Source organism: Alligator sinensis, unplaced genomic scaffold (genome assembly GCF_000455745.1).
Source record: "Alligator sinensis unplaced genomic scaffold, ASM45574v1 scaffold557_1, whole genome shotgun sequence".
NCBI lineage: Eukaryota > Metazoa > Chordata > Crocodylia > Alligatoridae > Alligator > Alligator sinensis.
Genome location: NW_005842349.1, coordinates 747440 through 765663, shown reverse-complemented (window position 1 = coordinate 765663; position 18224 = coordinate 747440). Strand labels below are relative to the sequence as shown.

General features: G+C 46.0%; 1 protein-coding gene across 1 annotated transcript in view; it reads left to right on the top strand.

The window, feature by feature from the left end:
* The first annotated feature begins 2082 nt into the window (after positions 1–2082).
* LOC102374246 (lipase member M-like) overlaps positions 2083–18224 on the top strand; it is a 20469-nt gene continuing 4327 nt past the window's right edge. Inside the window, 6 exon segments of the mRNA XM_025210463.1 lie at positions 2083–2190; positions 4585–4702; positions 7094–7256; positions 7258–7290; positions 8389–8498; positions 10589–10722. Of these exon segments, the coding sequence (XP_025066248.1) occupies positions 2083–2190; positions 4585–4702; positions 7094–7256; positions 7258–7290; positions 8389–8498; positions 10589–10722 (666 nt within the window).

Here is an 18224-nt window from a genome sequence, read left to right as displayed (position 1 = left end):
TTTGCCCAAATAGGCCCTGCTTAGCTCTCATTTTCTTATTCATAGCTTGCTAATGGTTTGTCAAAGAATCTCCGTTTTTCTCCCCTCCCAATTTAAAACTTTAAGTTTGTGAGAACATTAAGAACCAGTGTTTACTGGTATAATGTGAATGTAATATGTGTAATAGCAGGAGGAACCAGGGGGCAGTCTGCAGAGCTGTGGTGGAGGGAGGCAAGGGAAAAGGGAAGAGGAAGCTTGAGGCTGGCATAAGGGGATCAGTGTGCAGAGATCAGTGTGCACATGAAACCTGTTCAGTCCTACGCAAAGGAGTGCACAGTGGACCTGGAGATCACACTGGTGTGGTTACCCAGGACTGTAGACCAGGTGTTCTCAAACTGTGGGTCATGACCCCCTGGGGAGTTGCGAGCAACTTAAAAGTGGGTGCAAACTTCCCAGGAAGTATGTGCGGTAGTGCAGGGAAGTGGTGTGTGATGATGGCACAGAATGGTGGATAGCTGCCGCGTGCGAGCTCCCTGTCCCATGCCACCAACATCTAGCACTCAGGGTCACAGTATCACAAAGTTTGAGAACCCCTGCTGTAGACAATAGGTGGAGGAAGAAAATAAGATTTGGGGTGCCCTAGGAGCGGTGTGATGACGTACCTCCTGCACGCTGGCTGTGCCACCTGCCCAATGGTGGAAGGCATGTGGCATCATGCAGCTGCCGGGGCTGCAGTGACAGCCACCTCCACCCCATACATAGATTGGGGGGGCATGTGCCCCCTGTGCCTGCCCTGTGGGTGTGGGTAGTGGCAAGAGCCTTCCCTCCCCCGCGCCCCTGGAGGAGCGGTGTGATGACGTACCTCCTGCACGCTGGCTGTGCCACCTGCCCAATGGTGGAAGGCATGTGGCATCATGCAGCTGCCGGGGCTGCAGTGACAGCCACCTCCACCCCATACATAGATTGGGGGGGCATGTGCCCCCTGTGCCTGCCCTGTGGGTGTGGGTAGTGGCAAGAGCCTTCCCTCCCCCGCGCCCCTGAACAAGCCCCCCCAGGCACCAAGCATTCCACAACCCACCCCAGGGTTCAATTCACACCCCCCCCTGCAGGGCCTTGATCTGTACCCCCCCATACCCCTTCCCTCCCCCATGCCTCTTCTCATCCTCACTTTTACCTGCTGGGCGCTGCTCCACACATGTCCGGGCTGGGCTGAGTTGTCAGCTGCCTTCAGGGTCCAGCTGCTCATCCCTTTCTGTGCCTGCCCATTCTCCTCACTGCAGCCACCTGGAGCCCTTGCCTGGGCTGCCTATGTTTGGTGGGGGCTAAGGCCCATTAGCTCTGGAATTCTGCTGCCTATGCTGTAGACTGAAAGAATTGGATTCAGACTTGGGGGCAGCTGGAGGCTACTGTTTGAGCACTTTAGGAATGAAAGATATGTTTGGGGACATCTCTGGAGGTGGGTGTGTGGGGAATTAAAGCACTATGTGAATGTTACCACAGTGTTGATGTTTCTGTTCTCCAAGCTTTTTGTTGTTGATTTCTTGCTGTTTTTCTCTATACCCCTCCACATGATCAATACGTTATTTTAACTATAGAATCCAGAAATGGGAGCACAGATTTTTATGGCTTCCCAAAATTCTCCTGTTCATACATCAAGGGATTCTATTAGTCGTGTTATTGCATATGATGCTCATGATCAGTTAAGTGTAAGTGCCAACTTCTTTGCAGGGGGTCTGCTTAATAGGATACAGTCACCATTCTAGTAAATAACCTCAATTCTGTGTTCCTAAAACTGTTTGGTATGTCCCATTTCATTGTGCAACCTAAGAGTTGAAAATATGATATAAAAGTATAGATAATTTGTTTATCAACATTTTAAATAGCTTCCCCCCTCCTCCTTCCCCTCCCCACCCCATGGAAATGCTAGGTTTTTGCCTGGTGTTAATGTAAAGGTAGGTTGCAGCAAACATGGCACTAGTTTCTCAAATTCTAGGTTGATGATCATTAAAAAGAAATCACAGTGTACATTCCTTAACATTAAATGAAGTCTGTGTTAATATTTAATAAAACTATTTTTTATCCAGTACATTTATTTTGCAGAGAATGGAGATGTGGCTGTTTATTGTGGCACTGTGTCTGACACAAGGAACAGGCAGATCAAAGGATAATGGAGGAAAATGTCATGTGAATCCTGAACAATTTATGACTGTTGTAAGTTGTCTTCACTGCCAAGTCAACACTACAATACCGCTGCAATACTGTGTAATATGACTGAGCAAAGAATGAGTCTATGCCATTGAGAAAAGCCTTATCAGGTTGCTGCTGAAAGAGGTGGGAGATTAGTGCAAGATCTACTAAGAAGGAGCTATATTCAGCCTTTTTCTGTGTTTTCATCCTTTATCGTGATGAGCTTTCAATAATAGTGGGTGCCCTCAGCCTAATAATATACATGTTATTATTACATGATTAATTATTTGATGGTGCAATGTGTTAAATCTCTCAAGTTTCATTAGAAGTTTCACTGGATTCTTGTATGGAGTTGTAAAAAGACACTGAACAATATTTTGCTCCTCAGTTTTGCTAAATGAGTGAATAGGCAGCTGTAAGTAGGCCTGTGCGAGTAGGCAGCTATTTGATCCGGCTTCGGATCTGGCTGCTTCAGATACCAGCGATCCAATCTGGAGCTCTGGACTGGGGTCCCACTTCAATCTGACCAAAGCAGCTCTGAAGCTTAGGAGCCGCCTCGGAGATCCGGCCATAGGGTATAATGGGGAATCAATGAAATATCTATAACTTTGTTGTTTTTTGTCTGATTTGGATGAAACTTGTAGGGATGGTAACCTCTGCTGAGAGCATGAAGTCTGCCAAGACTCAAGGTGATAGGTATAGGGGTTTGGGGGGAACTGCATCCCAAATTCTTGAAAGCAAAACTCATGTCACGTCTATGTGTTACAACACTGGGGAGGGAAAACTGCAGGGGTGGTAGCCCCTGCTGAGGCCACAAAGCCTGCCAAGTTTCAAGGAGATAATTGCAGGGGTTTGGGGGGAACTGCACTTCAGCTGCAGACAAGCAAAACTCTGAGCAAAACTCATGACATGGGTGACACTGTGTGTGTTAAGGCACAGCAGGTGTTAATTGTTGCTCGTTAACTCATTAAGACCTACAAAACCACAGACTAAGGAGAGGAAATAATCAATACAGACAATCAACTGCCCCAAGACAGAGACAGTCAGTTGCACAAGCATCCCTGTCACAAGTTTTGCCTGTCAGTAGCTAGAGGTACAGGGCCCCAGAACCCCCCTGCACCTATCTCATTGACAGCTGGCAGGCTTTGTGGCCACAGCAGGGGCTACCATCCCTGCAGCTTTAACCCTGCTGCACCTTAACACACAGAGTGTCACCCGTGTCATGAGTTTTGCTTGTCTGCAGCTTGAGGTGCAGTTCCCCCAAACCCCTGCACCGATCTTCTTGAACTTGGCAGGCTTCATGCTCTCAACAGAGGCTACCATCCCTGCATGTTTCATCCAAATATACTTAAAAAAACAAAGTTATAGATATTTCATTGATTCCCCATTATACCCTATGGCTGGATCTCCGAGGCAGCTCCGAAGCTTTTCTGAAGCAGTTCGGAAGCTCCAAACCACTTTGGAAAGCCTAAAGAAGCCAGCACTTTGATCCAGACATGCTGCTTCAGATGCTGAAGTGTCCAAAGCTTCTCTGGATCCAAAGCACGGTCTGAAGCCTTGCACAGCCCTACTAAATGGCTCTGGATTCTTAACAGAGGCATAGATGGGCAGATCTATACCTGAGGCAGCCAGGATGCATGCAGAGGGAAGCACATAATACCACCATGCCAAGTGCAGTGGCAGCTATTACACTGAGGCAGCAGTTATTTTTTGCCACCCTACAAAAACAGTTGTTCCTCACCCCAGTTGCACCCTACTGCCCCAGTTGCTTCTTGCTTAGTTACATCACTTGCTCTTAAGTGTTCTTCTGAAGCTGAATATTTTCAGGATGCCTCATAGTTATGCTACAGGAACTGAGGTTGTCAACCATTCAGAAAAAGTTTGAAAGATCAGAATTTGGGACCCAGACTTGCTTTTGTTCCATTGGTGTAACAGATTTAATATTTGTATTCTAAGTTCCTTATTTACAGTTTTATCCAGAACTGACATTTTGTTGTCACTGACAATTGTTTCTACATGGAAAAGGAAACTCTAACTCTTTAGAAAGCATGATGACTTTTTTCCTTAATACTCCCTTATTTCATAAATATGCTAAAATTTGGATTAGTGAAAAGAAAAGGTTGAAATTTGTGCAGATTTGGAGAAAAGTTTTTTCAAAGCATGGAGATGCTTTTACACAGCTAATTCAGTTTGAACTGAACCTCTGACTTCTACAAACTAGGCACGATTTCAGAAGCTGTACAAATTCTCAGAGAAGTTTCCTACTTTTTTCTGGTTTGTGCCAAGAGAACAATATAGTTTCGGAAGGAAATTCACATGGCTTTTAGTATTTTCCATGCCTTATCTGAAATCTGGGAAGGTCTAGAGCTTATAATAATATAAACAAGACACTTGGGCAATTCCTGTTTTATTTCATAGAGAGAGATGATCCACTCCAAAGGATACCCCAGCGAGGAGCATGAAGTCCTGACAGATGATGGCTATTACCTTGGCATGAACAGAATTCCTCATGGTAGAGACAGTCTTGGGAGCACAGGTTGTTCCATTTTGTTTGACAATAAAAATGCAACATGAAATAATGGTTCTGCTCTGATCCCAGAGCCATAATTAGCTACTAAAGCAAATTTTTAAACCCCAACTATGGCTTCTGAAGCCTAAAATATGATATTACCTGGAATCCTTACATCCTCATGCATTTCCAAACTTATTTCTGAACAAGAAATTTGCATAGTATAAAAAAACCCCTTGTCCTGGCTTTAGTGTGTGGAATGTGACAGTATAGGTCCATAGCTAAGGACAGACATTCAAAAAACCTGAGCCTGAATTGATTCACTCTTTGCAGGTTAGTATAAGCTGTGCAGCTTAAAATGATTAATAACTGGACAGACATTCTCTGTTAAATCAGGAAATACAGTGACATGCCTACAGTGGCTGAAGCCAGAAGCTGGGTGGCACTGGAGCGTGCCTGCCAGCCACTACCAAAGGGGAGGGAAGAGAGATGCCCTTCAAGGCTCTCACCCCTCCCTGATGGAGCAGAGGGGGCATGGCCAGGCACCAGCCAGGGTTAGCAGGACACACAGGATGCCAGCCATCAGCCTGGTGTAGAGGGAGAAGGGGGAGTTGCTGCCAGATTCAGTAGTAGGGATGGGATCAAAAGTCCTTTCTCTGAAGCAAACATGTACTGAACACAACAATTTGCAAAGCATACAACGGGGAACTACCAAAAATCTTTGCCTAAGTTAAGATACAGCCCAGTCAAACACAGCATACACAACTTAGTCTAAAATGTAAAGCAGGAAGACAAGAAAAAGTCTAGCATAAGTCTTACTAACTCTGAAGCCAGAGTGTCTCCTTACAGCCAGGCATTCAGAAAGGCTTTGTTTAGGTTTTAGAAGTTCAGCTTTATAATGTAAATGTAGGTATCTGCACCTTCCAACCTTTGGTCTGCAACTTCCAGCCAGAAGCTGTCTGCAACTTCTCTTAACTCCATCTCCAGCACATGTGTGATGATTGTCATGTCTTTGCCAACACTTCTCACCTCTCAGTCTGGTCTTGCAGGTTTTAGCTCTGGGTTCACAGGTACAGGGCTTGGATCTGCACATAGGGAACTAGCTTGCCTCTCTCCCCCTCTCTGGGACTGCTTTGGAATTAATCCCATCCCCGGCCGCAGGCAAGCTGGACAGAGGTAGGCATTAGTTACATTTCTGTCTGGCTACAGGAAAGCCATGGATGTGTGGCTGGGGTTGGCAAACTCCAGCTGTGCTCCACTGCTTTGCCAGCTGGAGAGAGATGGGATGGAGGGAGGAATTTGCCTCAGGGGCCATGGCAGGAGTCTGGCCATGCCCCACCCCTGCTTCCATTAGAGAGCAGAGGGGAGGGGATAGCCCAGCTCTCTGGAGCAGAGCCTAGCTCAGAGGGTGTGCCAGGATGCTGGGGGTCTCTGATTTAACTGAAACCAGCAAGGGGTCTGGGACAGACATTACATAAACTGGTTTGAGCCAGATCAGTTATGTCTGATACTGCATTCAACCTGGTTTATCTCAAACTGGTTTCAGCTACTTAGAAACTGGTTTATATGCATGTTATGTGCACGTCTGTTCTGTTACAGCTTTAAATCAGTTTCTGATCACTTAAACCAGTTTGTGTGTAATGTCTAGCCCATGTGCCTGAGCCCAACAGGGAATTTGATTTTTCTCGCCATCTTCTTGAATACCTATATTGATTGCAAGGGAGAAAGTTGGGAATGTACAGTGAGAGTGATGTTTTAAGGTTATTGGTCATCAGACTGAGTCCTGATTCAGCAAAAATTGTGATGCATAGAGTTGAATGTGTATGGGGCCTTCATATGAACTGGTATGGTCTGTTGTTCACAGAAAGGGGATAAATAAAGTTTTAGGCTTCAGGTGTGCTAGTTAATTATGTCATTGAACAAAGTAACTATACTGCTGTGGAGAAACCTTAAAGTTCCCTTGCAAGTCAAAATGTTTACCAATTAGAGGCATTTAAGAGATGGGGCTAGAGGGACTCACCTATGAGTAGAGACAAAAGTTAAATGTGAGTAAATTTCTGATGAAATCTGAGTAAGACTAGGAAAGCCCACTGTGATCCTACAGAGTTCCATTGGTAAAGGAGGAATGGATTATGCTCAATCATTTCTCTCCCAAGAATTTTCACCAGTCTTTCTGTCCAATCATTTCCTGTCTTCTTGGAAGCCAATCATGCTAATAATGGAAGATTAATATAAATTATCTTGAAAGGGTGATGCCAGCACTTGCTGTAATTCTAATTCAGTTCAGAACTACTCTGCTCCAGAAATTTTAAATAAAACATTTCCTTGCAGAAGAGGAAGGGGTCAGGTTATGACCATACTGTTGGGAGTATGATTTTGTTTGAAATCTTGAAAAAAATTATTTTGTTTCTTTTTCAGGCCCCAGGCCTGCTGTGTTGTTGCAGCATGCTTTGGCTTTAGATAGTAGCAACTGGGTTACTAATCTTCCCCATAACAGTCTGGGCTTCATACTAGCAGATGCTGGCTATGATGTTTGGCTGGGAAACGGCAGAGGCAACAGCTGGTCTCGAAGGCACCAGAATCTCTGTTGATCAAGAAGCATTTTGGGATTTCAGGTAGATTTCATACAGCAAATTGTATAGAAACAACCAAGAATGGCAATTTTGTGATTCATCCTAGAGATGCTATCCATGCGTCTATATGGAAACCTGTGATCATTGTCTAAGCAGTCAGATCTTTTGGCTTAGTGGAAGCAGATGTTGGTCCATGATGGCTGAGGGGAATTTGCTTTGTGCTGGACTCATACAGCAGTGCTAGGCTACCAGGTCCTGTCTCCCAGAAGGAGTGAGTGAAGGAAAGAAACATGCACTATTAATCCTGATAAAAATTATGGAAAACTACAAACCAAGGCAGAAGTAGGATAAATTGTGTTTGGAAGAAGCAGCTCTGGATGTGACTCACTCTGTGAAATCCTCTGTATTTCATCTTTTGGTTCTCTTGTTGTGCTGGAGATAGGTAAATAGATTTCCATTTCAAGGGAGCAGGAAATTCTCGTTGCTCAAGGGAGACCCAGTCCCATCCCACCCTTGTATAGGCAGAGGTGAGTATCCTCACCTGGCTTTCACTTGATTTTGCAATGCACCTTTAAATGTATGGATCTTCAAAGGCTAAGAGTGACAGGCCTGAGGGCTTGAGTATGGAAGATCAGGGTTAATGAGAGACTGTTTGTTTGTTTTTTCTCTTACGGATAATTGTATTATTTTCCTTCCTAGATGTAGAGAAGATTTATAAGCTAGAGCTGGCACTAACTTACAGAGCTCAGCTGAGAGTATTGCAAGGAGCTTTTCTCAGCTGCAACATGCATTAGCACAACTAAGTCCTCAGTTTTTAAGGACTAAATCTGCTTGAAAGTCAGTCTTTTCCATTATTAGGATATCTGCAGCTATTTATAATTTTAAACTGATCTGATCCAAAAAGCCATGGTATTTACTATCACAAGTCCAAAAATCAGTAAGACACTACTACTACAGCTTGTACAAGAAATCAGTAAGACATTTCTACTACAGGGTCAAAGATTGAAACTTCAGGATGGCAGAATTAACTGTTGTACATATTAACTAATATCTGGCATACCTGTGATTTTCTAATGATCTTGTTAGTGTAGATGCACAGAAACTGAGACTTGAATGCAATTTTGTCCTTTTGTTTTTCAGTTTTCATGAAATGGCCATCTATGATCTTCCCGCCATGATTAACTTTATTCTGCACAAGACTGGACAGGAGAAAATATTTTATGGTGGCCATTCTCAGGGCAGTGTTATAGGTATGTTTCAGGGAAGAATCTGGTTGGGTGTACTAGAACCCAGTGTTTGGTAACCTCAAAGAGCAAGGAGAGTTTGGTTTGGATTTCCATTCCTTTTTGATGGGCCAGTGTGTAGAATTGGTTAAATCAGGAACTTTTTCCTGGAATCTACACTCAAAACTTTGTTGGTTTCTATTTAAAAAAAAAAAAGTGCAACCTAAAAAAAAAGTGATTCCCCTCCTTCCTCTCCTCCCCCTGCCGCTTGCCCCCTCCCACTCACCTTTTACTCCTTGGTTATCTCGTGGTCCCACCAATTATCTAGCTGGCTTCCTGCTTCTGTTGTACTTTAAATAATTTTATTAACCTAAGCATCTTTTGCCAGATGCTCCTTGAATTTGCTCTTGTTGTTTGCCTTATTACACTTTTATGTTTAATTTGCCAGTTTGTGTGCTTTCCATTTTCCTCATCTGTGCAGGTCTGTTATTTGAACAATGCCTGCTGTTCTGTTTTTATTGGACAGCTGTTTCCTTTTTGTTTTCTTTGTATGCTTTCCCTGAGCCTCTAATACAGCATTATTTAAAAGCTTCCAGTCTGCCTGTAGAACTTGTGCATTTTTGTCAGCTCTTTTTAACTTCTTTCTAACTAATTTCTTCCTTTATATGTAAAAGAAGTCTCTTATTTAGTGATTTCTAGCAGATCGAGCTGGACATAGAAGATCCATTAGGTAATAGGCCTGTGCAAAGTGGAAAGTATTTGATTCAGATTCAGTGGGACAGTGATTTGATTTGGTGATTCTAATCACTGCCCCAATTCAATTTGGCTGAATCTGAAGATATTCAGTGTCGAATCTTATTTGACCATGCAGATAGGCAGTGCTGGTGGGAGCAGCTGGGAGAACAGCCGGAGAAGCCCCAACTTGAGCCAGCAGCCCCAGGAGAAGCTGCTGCTCCCCAGCTTGACCCCTCCCTGCTGGGGTGACACAGGCAGTGCTGGCAGCCCTGGGAGAAGTTGCAGGGCCTGGGGAGGATTGATTGGAGATCTGTGGGGATTGCACTGGGAGCTGGGGAATTGAATCTGAAGCTGGGGGAAGCCCCTGTTCATTCCTCCAGTTCCTGGTTCGATCCCCACAGCTTCCCAATCCTGCCCTCAGCTCCCCAATCATTTCCACCAGCCACTGTGGCTTCTCCTGGGGCTGCCAGCATGTCTTGCCTTACCTGGTTTGGGGGTGGGGCAGCCAGGGGAGCAACTGGATGAGCTGCAGCTTGAGCTGGCAGCCTGAGGAGAAGCCGCGGAGGCTGGGGAATCAAACCGGGAGCTGGGGGATCAAACTGGGAGCTGGGGGGCCGAAATGGGAGTTGGGGAATTGAACTGGGAGCTGTGGGGAAACCCCTGTTCATTCTCCCAGCCCCATATCATTCCCCTTAGTTCCCGGTTTGATTCCCCCAGCTCCCTGGTCACTGTCCCCAACTCCCCAGTCATTCCCCCCAGCCCCCATGGCTTCTCCCATGGCTGCCAGCACTGCTTGCCTCACCCCAGTGGAGGGCAGCCATATGAGCAGCCAGATGAGCTGTCACTTCTTCTGGGGCTGCCGGCTCCAGCCGGGGCTCATCTGGCTGCTCCCCAAGCTGGTCCCACTTGCACTGCCTAGTGCCTACCTGTACAGTCTATGGACAAAATTTCTGAATCTCTCTGTGAGGATTCTGATTCAATTTGGAGAGATTAATGGCTTTCCTGATTCAATTCAAATTTGGAGATTCAGCTGCTGAGTCAGGCTGAATCTCCTCCGAATTGAATCAGATACTGAAGCTTCGCATGGCCCTATATTAGGTAGTAGGACTTAGACCTGGCTTTACTTTCCCATGAAAGATGATTAAAGTTTTTGACACTTTCTTATAATTGTACATTCTTCAGTTCACTCTAATGCTGTACTTGTTTTCCATCTGATTAATTATTCAGTAGCAAACTTGATTTTTTTTTTATGACAAAGATCTATGAAATGAGGTTCAGGATAGTTATTTAATTGAAATCTATGAATAAATGCTGGTCGGCATTATCATTTGTATCTCTCTTTCATCTTTGTATGATTACTGTAATTTTTGGTGATTTCTCAGGTTTCATAGTGTTTTCAGTCATGCCACAGCTGGCTCAAAAAGTCAAAATGCTTTTTGTGTTGGGTCCTGCATACACACTCCAAAATATCAAAGGCTTCTTACAGATCTTCAGACTTCCTGATGTGATGCTGAAGGTAGGTGATTTATCTATAAGTTATTAAGCTAATGAATAAATCATTGTGTCTCAAATCAAAATGGAACTTAATTTTCCTGGGCTTACTGTAAATCTATTCTTTTGTATACCCCTATATGGCTGACACAGATCCTGGGGGGAGAGCCAAGAAGATATATGGAGGGAAAGAAACCCCCCCCAGGGCACCCTCCCAGGGCACTAATAGATGTGACCCTTTGCCACATGATCAGTCACTGAAAGCATTATACAGCTGTGCACTGACAAAAGTGCATGACCCATACTGGACAACCAGCATGGGTTTGTTGCAGGTAGGTCTTGCCTGACCAATCTCATCTTCCATGACCAGGTGACATATCACCTGGACAAGAGAGAAGAGATTGACATCATATAACTGGACTTTAAAAAAGCCTTTGATGTGGTGTCCTATGATCTCAGGGGACAGGGGCCGCCATCTGAGACATTGCGGAGAAGATCCCTAAGCTCCTCCAGCCCACAGACCACTATCCCATGCTCCTTATTCATGTGGGCACCAATGACATGTCTCGGAGTGCTCCCAGCCAGGTCATGAGGTGCTACAGGGATTTGGGAGTGGGGCTAAAGGGTCTTGGGGCACAGGTGGTGTTCTCTTCAAGCCTCCCAGTTTCAGGGTATGGGCTAAGGAGGGAGAGGAGGATCTGGAGGGACACCCACCACTGCTGGCCCACTGAACAACCCTTGCAAAGCCAGCAGGCCAAGGCACTTAAGGGAGCCCACCCCTGCCCCAGCCATGGTACAATCTGTGGGCAAGGCAAGAGCCCCCAAGGGCTCTTGGTGACCAGAGTGGATGACTGGAGACCTTCTAGGTTAAAATCCAGGGGAACACAGCACAGGGGACACAATGGTGGGATCCTACTACAGACCTCCCACCCAAAGTCAAGAGCTAGATTAGGAGTTCACCCGGGAACTGGCTGAGGCCACATGCTCCAGGACTATGGTTATCATGGGCGACTTCAACTACCCAGACATATCGTGGGAGGGTCACTCAGCAAAATCTGAGTGGTCGCAAAGCTTCCTATCATGCGTGGATGACCTCTACCTGACTCAAGAAGTCTACAGGCCAATGAGAGGTAAAACGCTGCTCAACCTTGTACCGGCTACTGGGAATGACCTAATCAGTGACCTAGTGATCGATGGGAAGCTGGGTGACAGCAACCATGAACTGATCACCTTTCCCATTTCCCATAAAGCTAGCAAGTCAGTCAGCAACACTGAAGTCCTTGACATCAGAAAAGCCGACTTTGACAAGCTCAGGAGGCTTGTCAGTGAGGCCCTAAGGGACCTTAACTCCAGGGGGAGGGGAGCTCAGGAAGAGTGGTTGCTCCTCAAGGGAGCGAGCCTCAATGCACAAGCTAATTCTATTCCATCTCAGAGGAAAGGCAGCAAGAGGGCACAGCAGCCCCCCTGGCTCTCCAGGGATCAAGCAGACCACCTGAGGCTAAAAAGAAAGGCCTACAAAGGATGGAGGATGGGATTAAATCAAAGGAGAAATATTCTGCACTGGTCCAGTCCTGCAGGGAGCAAACCAGGAAAGCCAAGTTTGCAACTGAACTCCAGCTAGCTTTGAGCATCAAGGACAATAAAAAGTCCTTTTTCAGATATGTGGGGAGCCAGAGGAAAAGCAGGGGCAACATTGGACCCCTGCTAAACCAGATGGGACAACTGACACCCGGGAAAAAGCCAACCTATTAAATGGGTACTTTGCATCGGTCTTTCATCAGTCCCATGGGATGCCCATGCCCACTATGGGACAGGGAAGTCCGGGTGAGGGAGATCCCCTGCCCTCCATCAATGCCGAACTCGTGAAGGAACACCTTGAGAGGCTGGATGCCTTCAAGTCAGCTGGCCCTGATAATCTACACCCCCGGGGTACTCAAGGAACTGGCGAGCATCATAGCCCAGCCCCTGGCACAGATCTTTGAGAACTCCTGGCACTTTGATGTAGTGACCGAAGACTGGAAGAAGGCCAATGTGGTGCCTATCTTCAAGAAAGGGAGGAAAGTAGATCTGGCAAAGTACAGGCCCATCAGCCTGACATCTATCCCAGGGAAGGTCTTAGAAAAGTTTATTAAAGAGGCCATCCTTAATGGACTGGCCGATGCCAACATCCTGAGGAATAGCCAGCATGGGTTTGTTACGGGTAGGTCTTGCTTGACCAATCTCATTTCCTTTTACGACCAGGTGACCTATCACCTGGACAAGGGAGAAGAGATTGATGTCATGTATCTTGACTTAAAAAAAGCCTTCGATCTGGTATCCCATGGTCACCTCTTGGCAAAACTGGACAATTGTGGCCTTGGGCTGACCATGATCTGCTGGCTGGGAAATTGGCTCCGTGGTCGGACCCAGAGGGTGGTAATTGATGGGAGTCAATTGTCATGGTGCCCTGTGACCAGTGGGGTCCCCCAAGGCTCTGTCCTTGGACCCATATTATTCAACATCTTCATTAATGATGGGGACATTGGAGTCGGAAGCGGACTGGCCAAGTTTGACGATGACACCAAACCTTGGGGCAAAGCATCCACACCTGAAGACAGGAGGATGATCCAGGCTGACTTGGACAGGCTCAGCAAATGGGCGGACGAGAACCTGATGGTGTTTAACACTGAAAAATGCAAGTTTCTCCATCTTGGGAAGAAAAACCTGCAGCATCCTTATAGGCTCAGCAGTGCTACGCTGGCTAGCACTACAGAATAAAGAGACTTGGGGGGTCATCATTGACCACAAGAAGAACATGAGCCTTCAATGCAATGCTGCAGCTAGTAAAGTGACCAAAATGCTGGCTTGCATCCATAGATGCCTCCTTGCTCCCTGAGGTGAAACGGGGGAGCAGAGCAGTTCTCTGGAGCCAGAAGAGCCCGTGCCGTCACCCCCCCTGGCCCCAGCCTCCAACCCCCGGCTTCAGCCCCTGGCCCCAGCCTCCAGCCCTCAATCCCAGCCTCCTGGCCCCAGTCTCCAGCCCCCAGTCCCAGCCCCTGGCACCCTGCCCTCAGCCTCCAGGACCCAGCCCTCAGCCCCCTTCAGTAAATGTCCCACCCTGGACCGAGGTGGCGCACTCATGGACTAAGGTGGTGCGCTCATTTACTACTACTTCTTAGAGGAAAAAATTGGTAGTTGATGGAAGCAAATCATTATGGCGCTCTGTGACCAGTGGTATCCCCCAAGGCTCTGCCCTTGGACCAGTTCTCTTTAACATCTTTATCAATGATGTGGACATTGGTGTCAGAAGCACGCTGGCCAAGTTGGCTGATGACACTAAACTGAGTCATAGCATCCACGCCTGAGGAAAGCCTAGTGATCCAGGCTGACTTGGATAAGCTTAGTAAGTGAGTGGACACAAAACTGATGATGTTCAATACCAAAAAATGCAAGGTACTCCACCTCGGGGGGGGGGGGGGGGGGGACCCCCCGCTGTAGTATGGTTATAAGCTCGCCAGTGCTACGCTCTCTAGCACAATGGCTGAAAGAGACTTGGGGTTCATGATTGACCACAAGATGAACATGAACCAGCTGTTTGATGTTGCAGCTGGTAAAGCAAATAAAACTCTGACTTGCATTCATAGATGATTCTCAAGTAAATCTCAGGATGTCATCCTCCCACTGTACTCATCCTTGTTGAGGCTGCAGCTAGTGTACTACATCCAATTCTAGGCTCCACAATTCAAGAAGGATGTTGAGATGCTTGAGAGAGTCCAGCAGAGAGCCATGCACATGATCAGAGGGCAAGAGAACAGGCATTATGATGAGAGGCTGAGAGCCATGAGACTATTCAGCCTAGAAATGTGCAGGCTCAGGGGTGACCTGCTTGATGATCTTTAAGGTCCCTTCCAGCTCTAATGTCTATGAAATCTATGACTGCAGAGCACTTGAAAAATGAGGGTTCAGATGAAAATATACATTATATGAGGGTTCAGATGAAGGTGCTCCAAAACTGAGAACCTTAATGTCAGTCAGCACAGCTGGCAATAGGGCACAGCAGATGCAGTCTAGCTCTGCTCCTTACGCTATCTTTGGAATGGAAGGTGGGGAAGGGAGCAGAGGGAGCTTATTCAGGGGGCTGACCAGCCAGGACTGGAGGGTAGGACAGGCATAGTGGAGCCTCTCTGAGGTTGAGGGGGGCTCTAGTCCACCTGTCCTACCCTCCAGCACTGGGTGGGCAACCCCCTGAAGAAGCTTCTTTCTCTCCCTTTCCCCCTTCCCATTCCAAAAACAGCACCAGGTCTTAGAGGGAAGGGATGTGGAGCTAGGGGAAAAGCACCTGCAAAGATGAAGCTTCTTTAAACTTTAGCTCATTTTCCAAAACCTGAGACCCAGCAGAAATGTCTGTTGTATCCCTGGGATAGCTGTAACTCACAGTGCTTCCAGCAAAGCACCATGAGTTACAGCAGGGAGCTACATGTCTGTCAGCACCCCCAGTTCTCACAGAGCAACTTTAATTATTAAGCAGAAAAAGAGAGAACAAGTGGGGGATAAACGCAGATTACGAATTAGTCAGGGGATTGGTATGTCTCCACTGCTGCATACAACCCTTGGGAATGTGTAAATATATTAGTGCTGGTTAAAAATGTACTACAGGAAATTCCAAGGTTTTGGAATATGATTGAATCTTGCATTTGCATGAAAAGGTGTGGGGTGGGGGAAGGGGAGAAATCTCAAACTAAAAAATCAAAAACATTCTAAAATATTGCTTTGACTTGGTTTCAAATTTGTTTTATTTCAATATTACAGTAATTTAATTATAAATATTAACAAAGTTCCAGTGATTTGACCTCACTGAAGTGAATTTTTTAAAATTTATGAAACAATGCGTTGGTGCCTTTAACATTTTTTGAGGTAATTTATGGGTGTCTGCCAAAACTTTTGAATTTAAATTAACTAGGACTTTGTTACAAAACTGTGTTTTGTAAAAACTTATTTGATCAACTCTATTATATAACAATGATTTGTATATAACTCTATAGTGACTTAACTTGCCCTCTTTCAGCTTCCCTTCCTCTTTAATTATCCTCTGCTCTTTGTTTAGCTGCATTTGTTTTTTTCATATCTGGCTCCCAAGCTAATGGAACATCCCTATTTAAAAAAATAAAATAAAAACAGGAAAAAAAACCACGATTGGCAAATGTTTTATGACTTGTACCCTACTTCTAATGGGAAACATCCAGGCCTGCATCATTAATCCATTATAATATTATGAAAGCACCCAGAGCATTATGGGAACCCTGTCAGCCCTTTATCTCTAATAAAGCTTCTTTGTGCAGCTCTGCTGGGGCTGAGTTAAAAATAGTCAGCTCAGCCCATATTCTCTGTGGGGGTGGGGGGATGCAATAGCAGGGGAGCGCTACATTCACACTACATAATACAATAATGTATACAGTGACTTATATTTTTGGATAGCTACTGATAGAAACTTATTTTGTAACTCAGGATGGGTAATTATTTGGGTCTGTGGGCCACATAGGCAGTTTTGGGAAGCAATTGTGGGCTCGTCGGCACCCTCCTCACCGCAACACCCTGTAACAGCAACCTCCCCCCTGCAAGAGCCCGGAGCCTGTGTGCCCCGTAGCTTCTCCCCACCACCGGCACCCAGCCTCAGCTTCTGCCAGGCAGCCACTGCAATCACTACTGCTTAATGTGAGTGGGCAGTCTGGAGCAGGTGTGGCCTGGGCTGAGGTGAGGGCTGTGTGTGTGGGTCCCGGCTGGTCTGGAGCTGGTCCACTCTTGGTGTGGTGCCAGGGCTGATGCCATTTGTAGGTCCCTGCCAGACTCCATGGGGCTGGTGCCCACAGTAGCAGCAGCTGGAGGGAGCTGCCACCACCCAGACTGCCTAGAAATAGAGTCCAGCTATGGAGCTCACCAGCACCACTATATGCCCAGGAGTGGTGGGATATGTTACAGACCAGACAGCAAATGGGCCAGGCAGGACCGAGGAACCTACCGTGGGCCAGACTAAGTCCCTCTGTGAGCCATGGTTTGCCCACCCCTAATGTAACTGTTATATCCGCCCATTGTCTGTAGTGATAACGTGTAACCAAACTCTCACTTCAAGGTTTTATTTCATTTGGGGTTACAGGGATTTACCATGTTCATATGACTACAGAAGCATAAAGGTGTAACAGGCCCATGCAACACATTACATAAATTACACAATTAACTGGTTAATTGAAGAATAAATTTAGACTGGTCACATGTGCCAAATAAGTACCATGCGATAAAAATGACTATCTAGCTTTGAAAAGAGCCAAGCAGCTATAAAACTACTGCTGAAAATGTGTAACAACTGCATAGTTATTTTTTATCTAGCTTTAATCTGAATGTGTAACAAGGCCCAGAATAATTAGCTGATTGGAGTTTATGTACACTCTCAAGTGGCAATGCTCCCTGGACTTTTAAAAAAAAGTTTAAAAGTTATGCTTACCTTGGAAGTTCTCAAGAGCAGGCTAGACAAACATTTGACTGTGATGATTTAGTTAGAGAGTAGCCTTCTTTGAGCAAGGAGGTCAGGCTAGATGACCTTCTGAGTTTCCTTCCAGCCCTAGTTTTGTACAATTCCAGGAAAAGTGCTGTCAGAAAGTGCTAATTTATTAAAAACAAACAAAAATGAAAAACAAACAACAACACACACTTTTGAACTGAAGAATTCCCATCAAATAAAAATATTGGCAGAAAATTCAGTCAAAATCAGTGTGGGAGAGACTGTGACTGTGCAGCATGCTCACCATGACGTGGCAATCCCACCACATATTTGTAGGAACTTCAAGTGCCAGATCTTGCCTGATTGTAAGTAGTGATTTCAACTTGGGTCTGTCACATGTTTGATGAGAACCTGATATCACAGTCATGGGTCATTTTGGGAGGCTCCTTTATTTGTACAGTCTCCTTCTGGTTTACTTGGAATTTTTTTTAAGGTGGTGTTTTTGTTCAGATGTAGGAAGATCTCAAAATATGCAGTCTCAAAATAATCTGCAAGATGTAGTTCTTCTTTTCTAGTGAGCACACTTGTCAGGGATGGATGTGTGTGGCACCAGAGCACAGTGCAATCCAGCAGCCTTGACCAATGAGTTGTCAAGATCAAGAGAAAGGCAGGGTAAAGAGATCCTAGTTGAGGGCTGCAATACTACAGATTCAGGGTCAAGGGTGAGGGCAGTGGCGTACCGATGGGAGGGGGCAGCAGGGCCCATGGCCCCTAGGCGTTGACCTTGGGGGAGGCGCCAGCTGGGTCCTTCAGAGCCAGGCAGAGAGGCCATGGTGCCTCCTGTGTTTGGTGTATAGTTTGCTGCCCCTCCTCGCCCCCCCAGCAAATTGTAAGTTTCTTCAGCTGTTCTGGCCAGAAATTCTGGCTGCTGCTCCTCCCCCCATATCCGGTGTGCCGCGCTGTTAATTTCCCCTTAGAAGTGCTGTTGGATGGGAGAGGGGGCCTCGCACTCTGCTTGGATCATCCCCAGGGAAAGAGGCGGGGAGAAAGGCAAG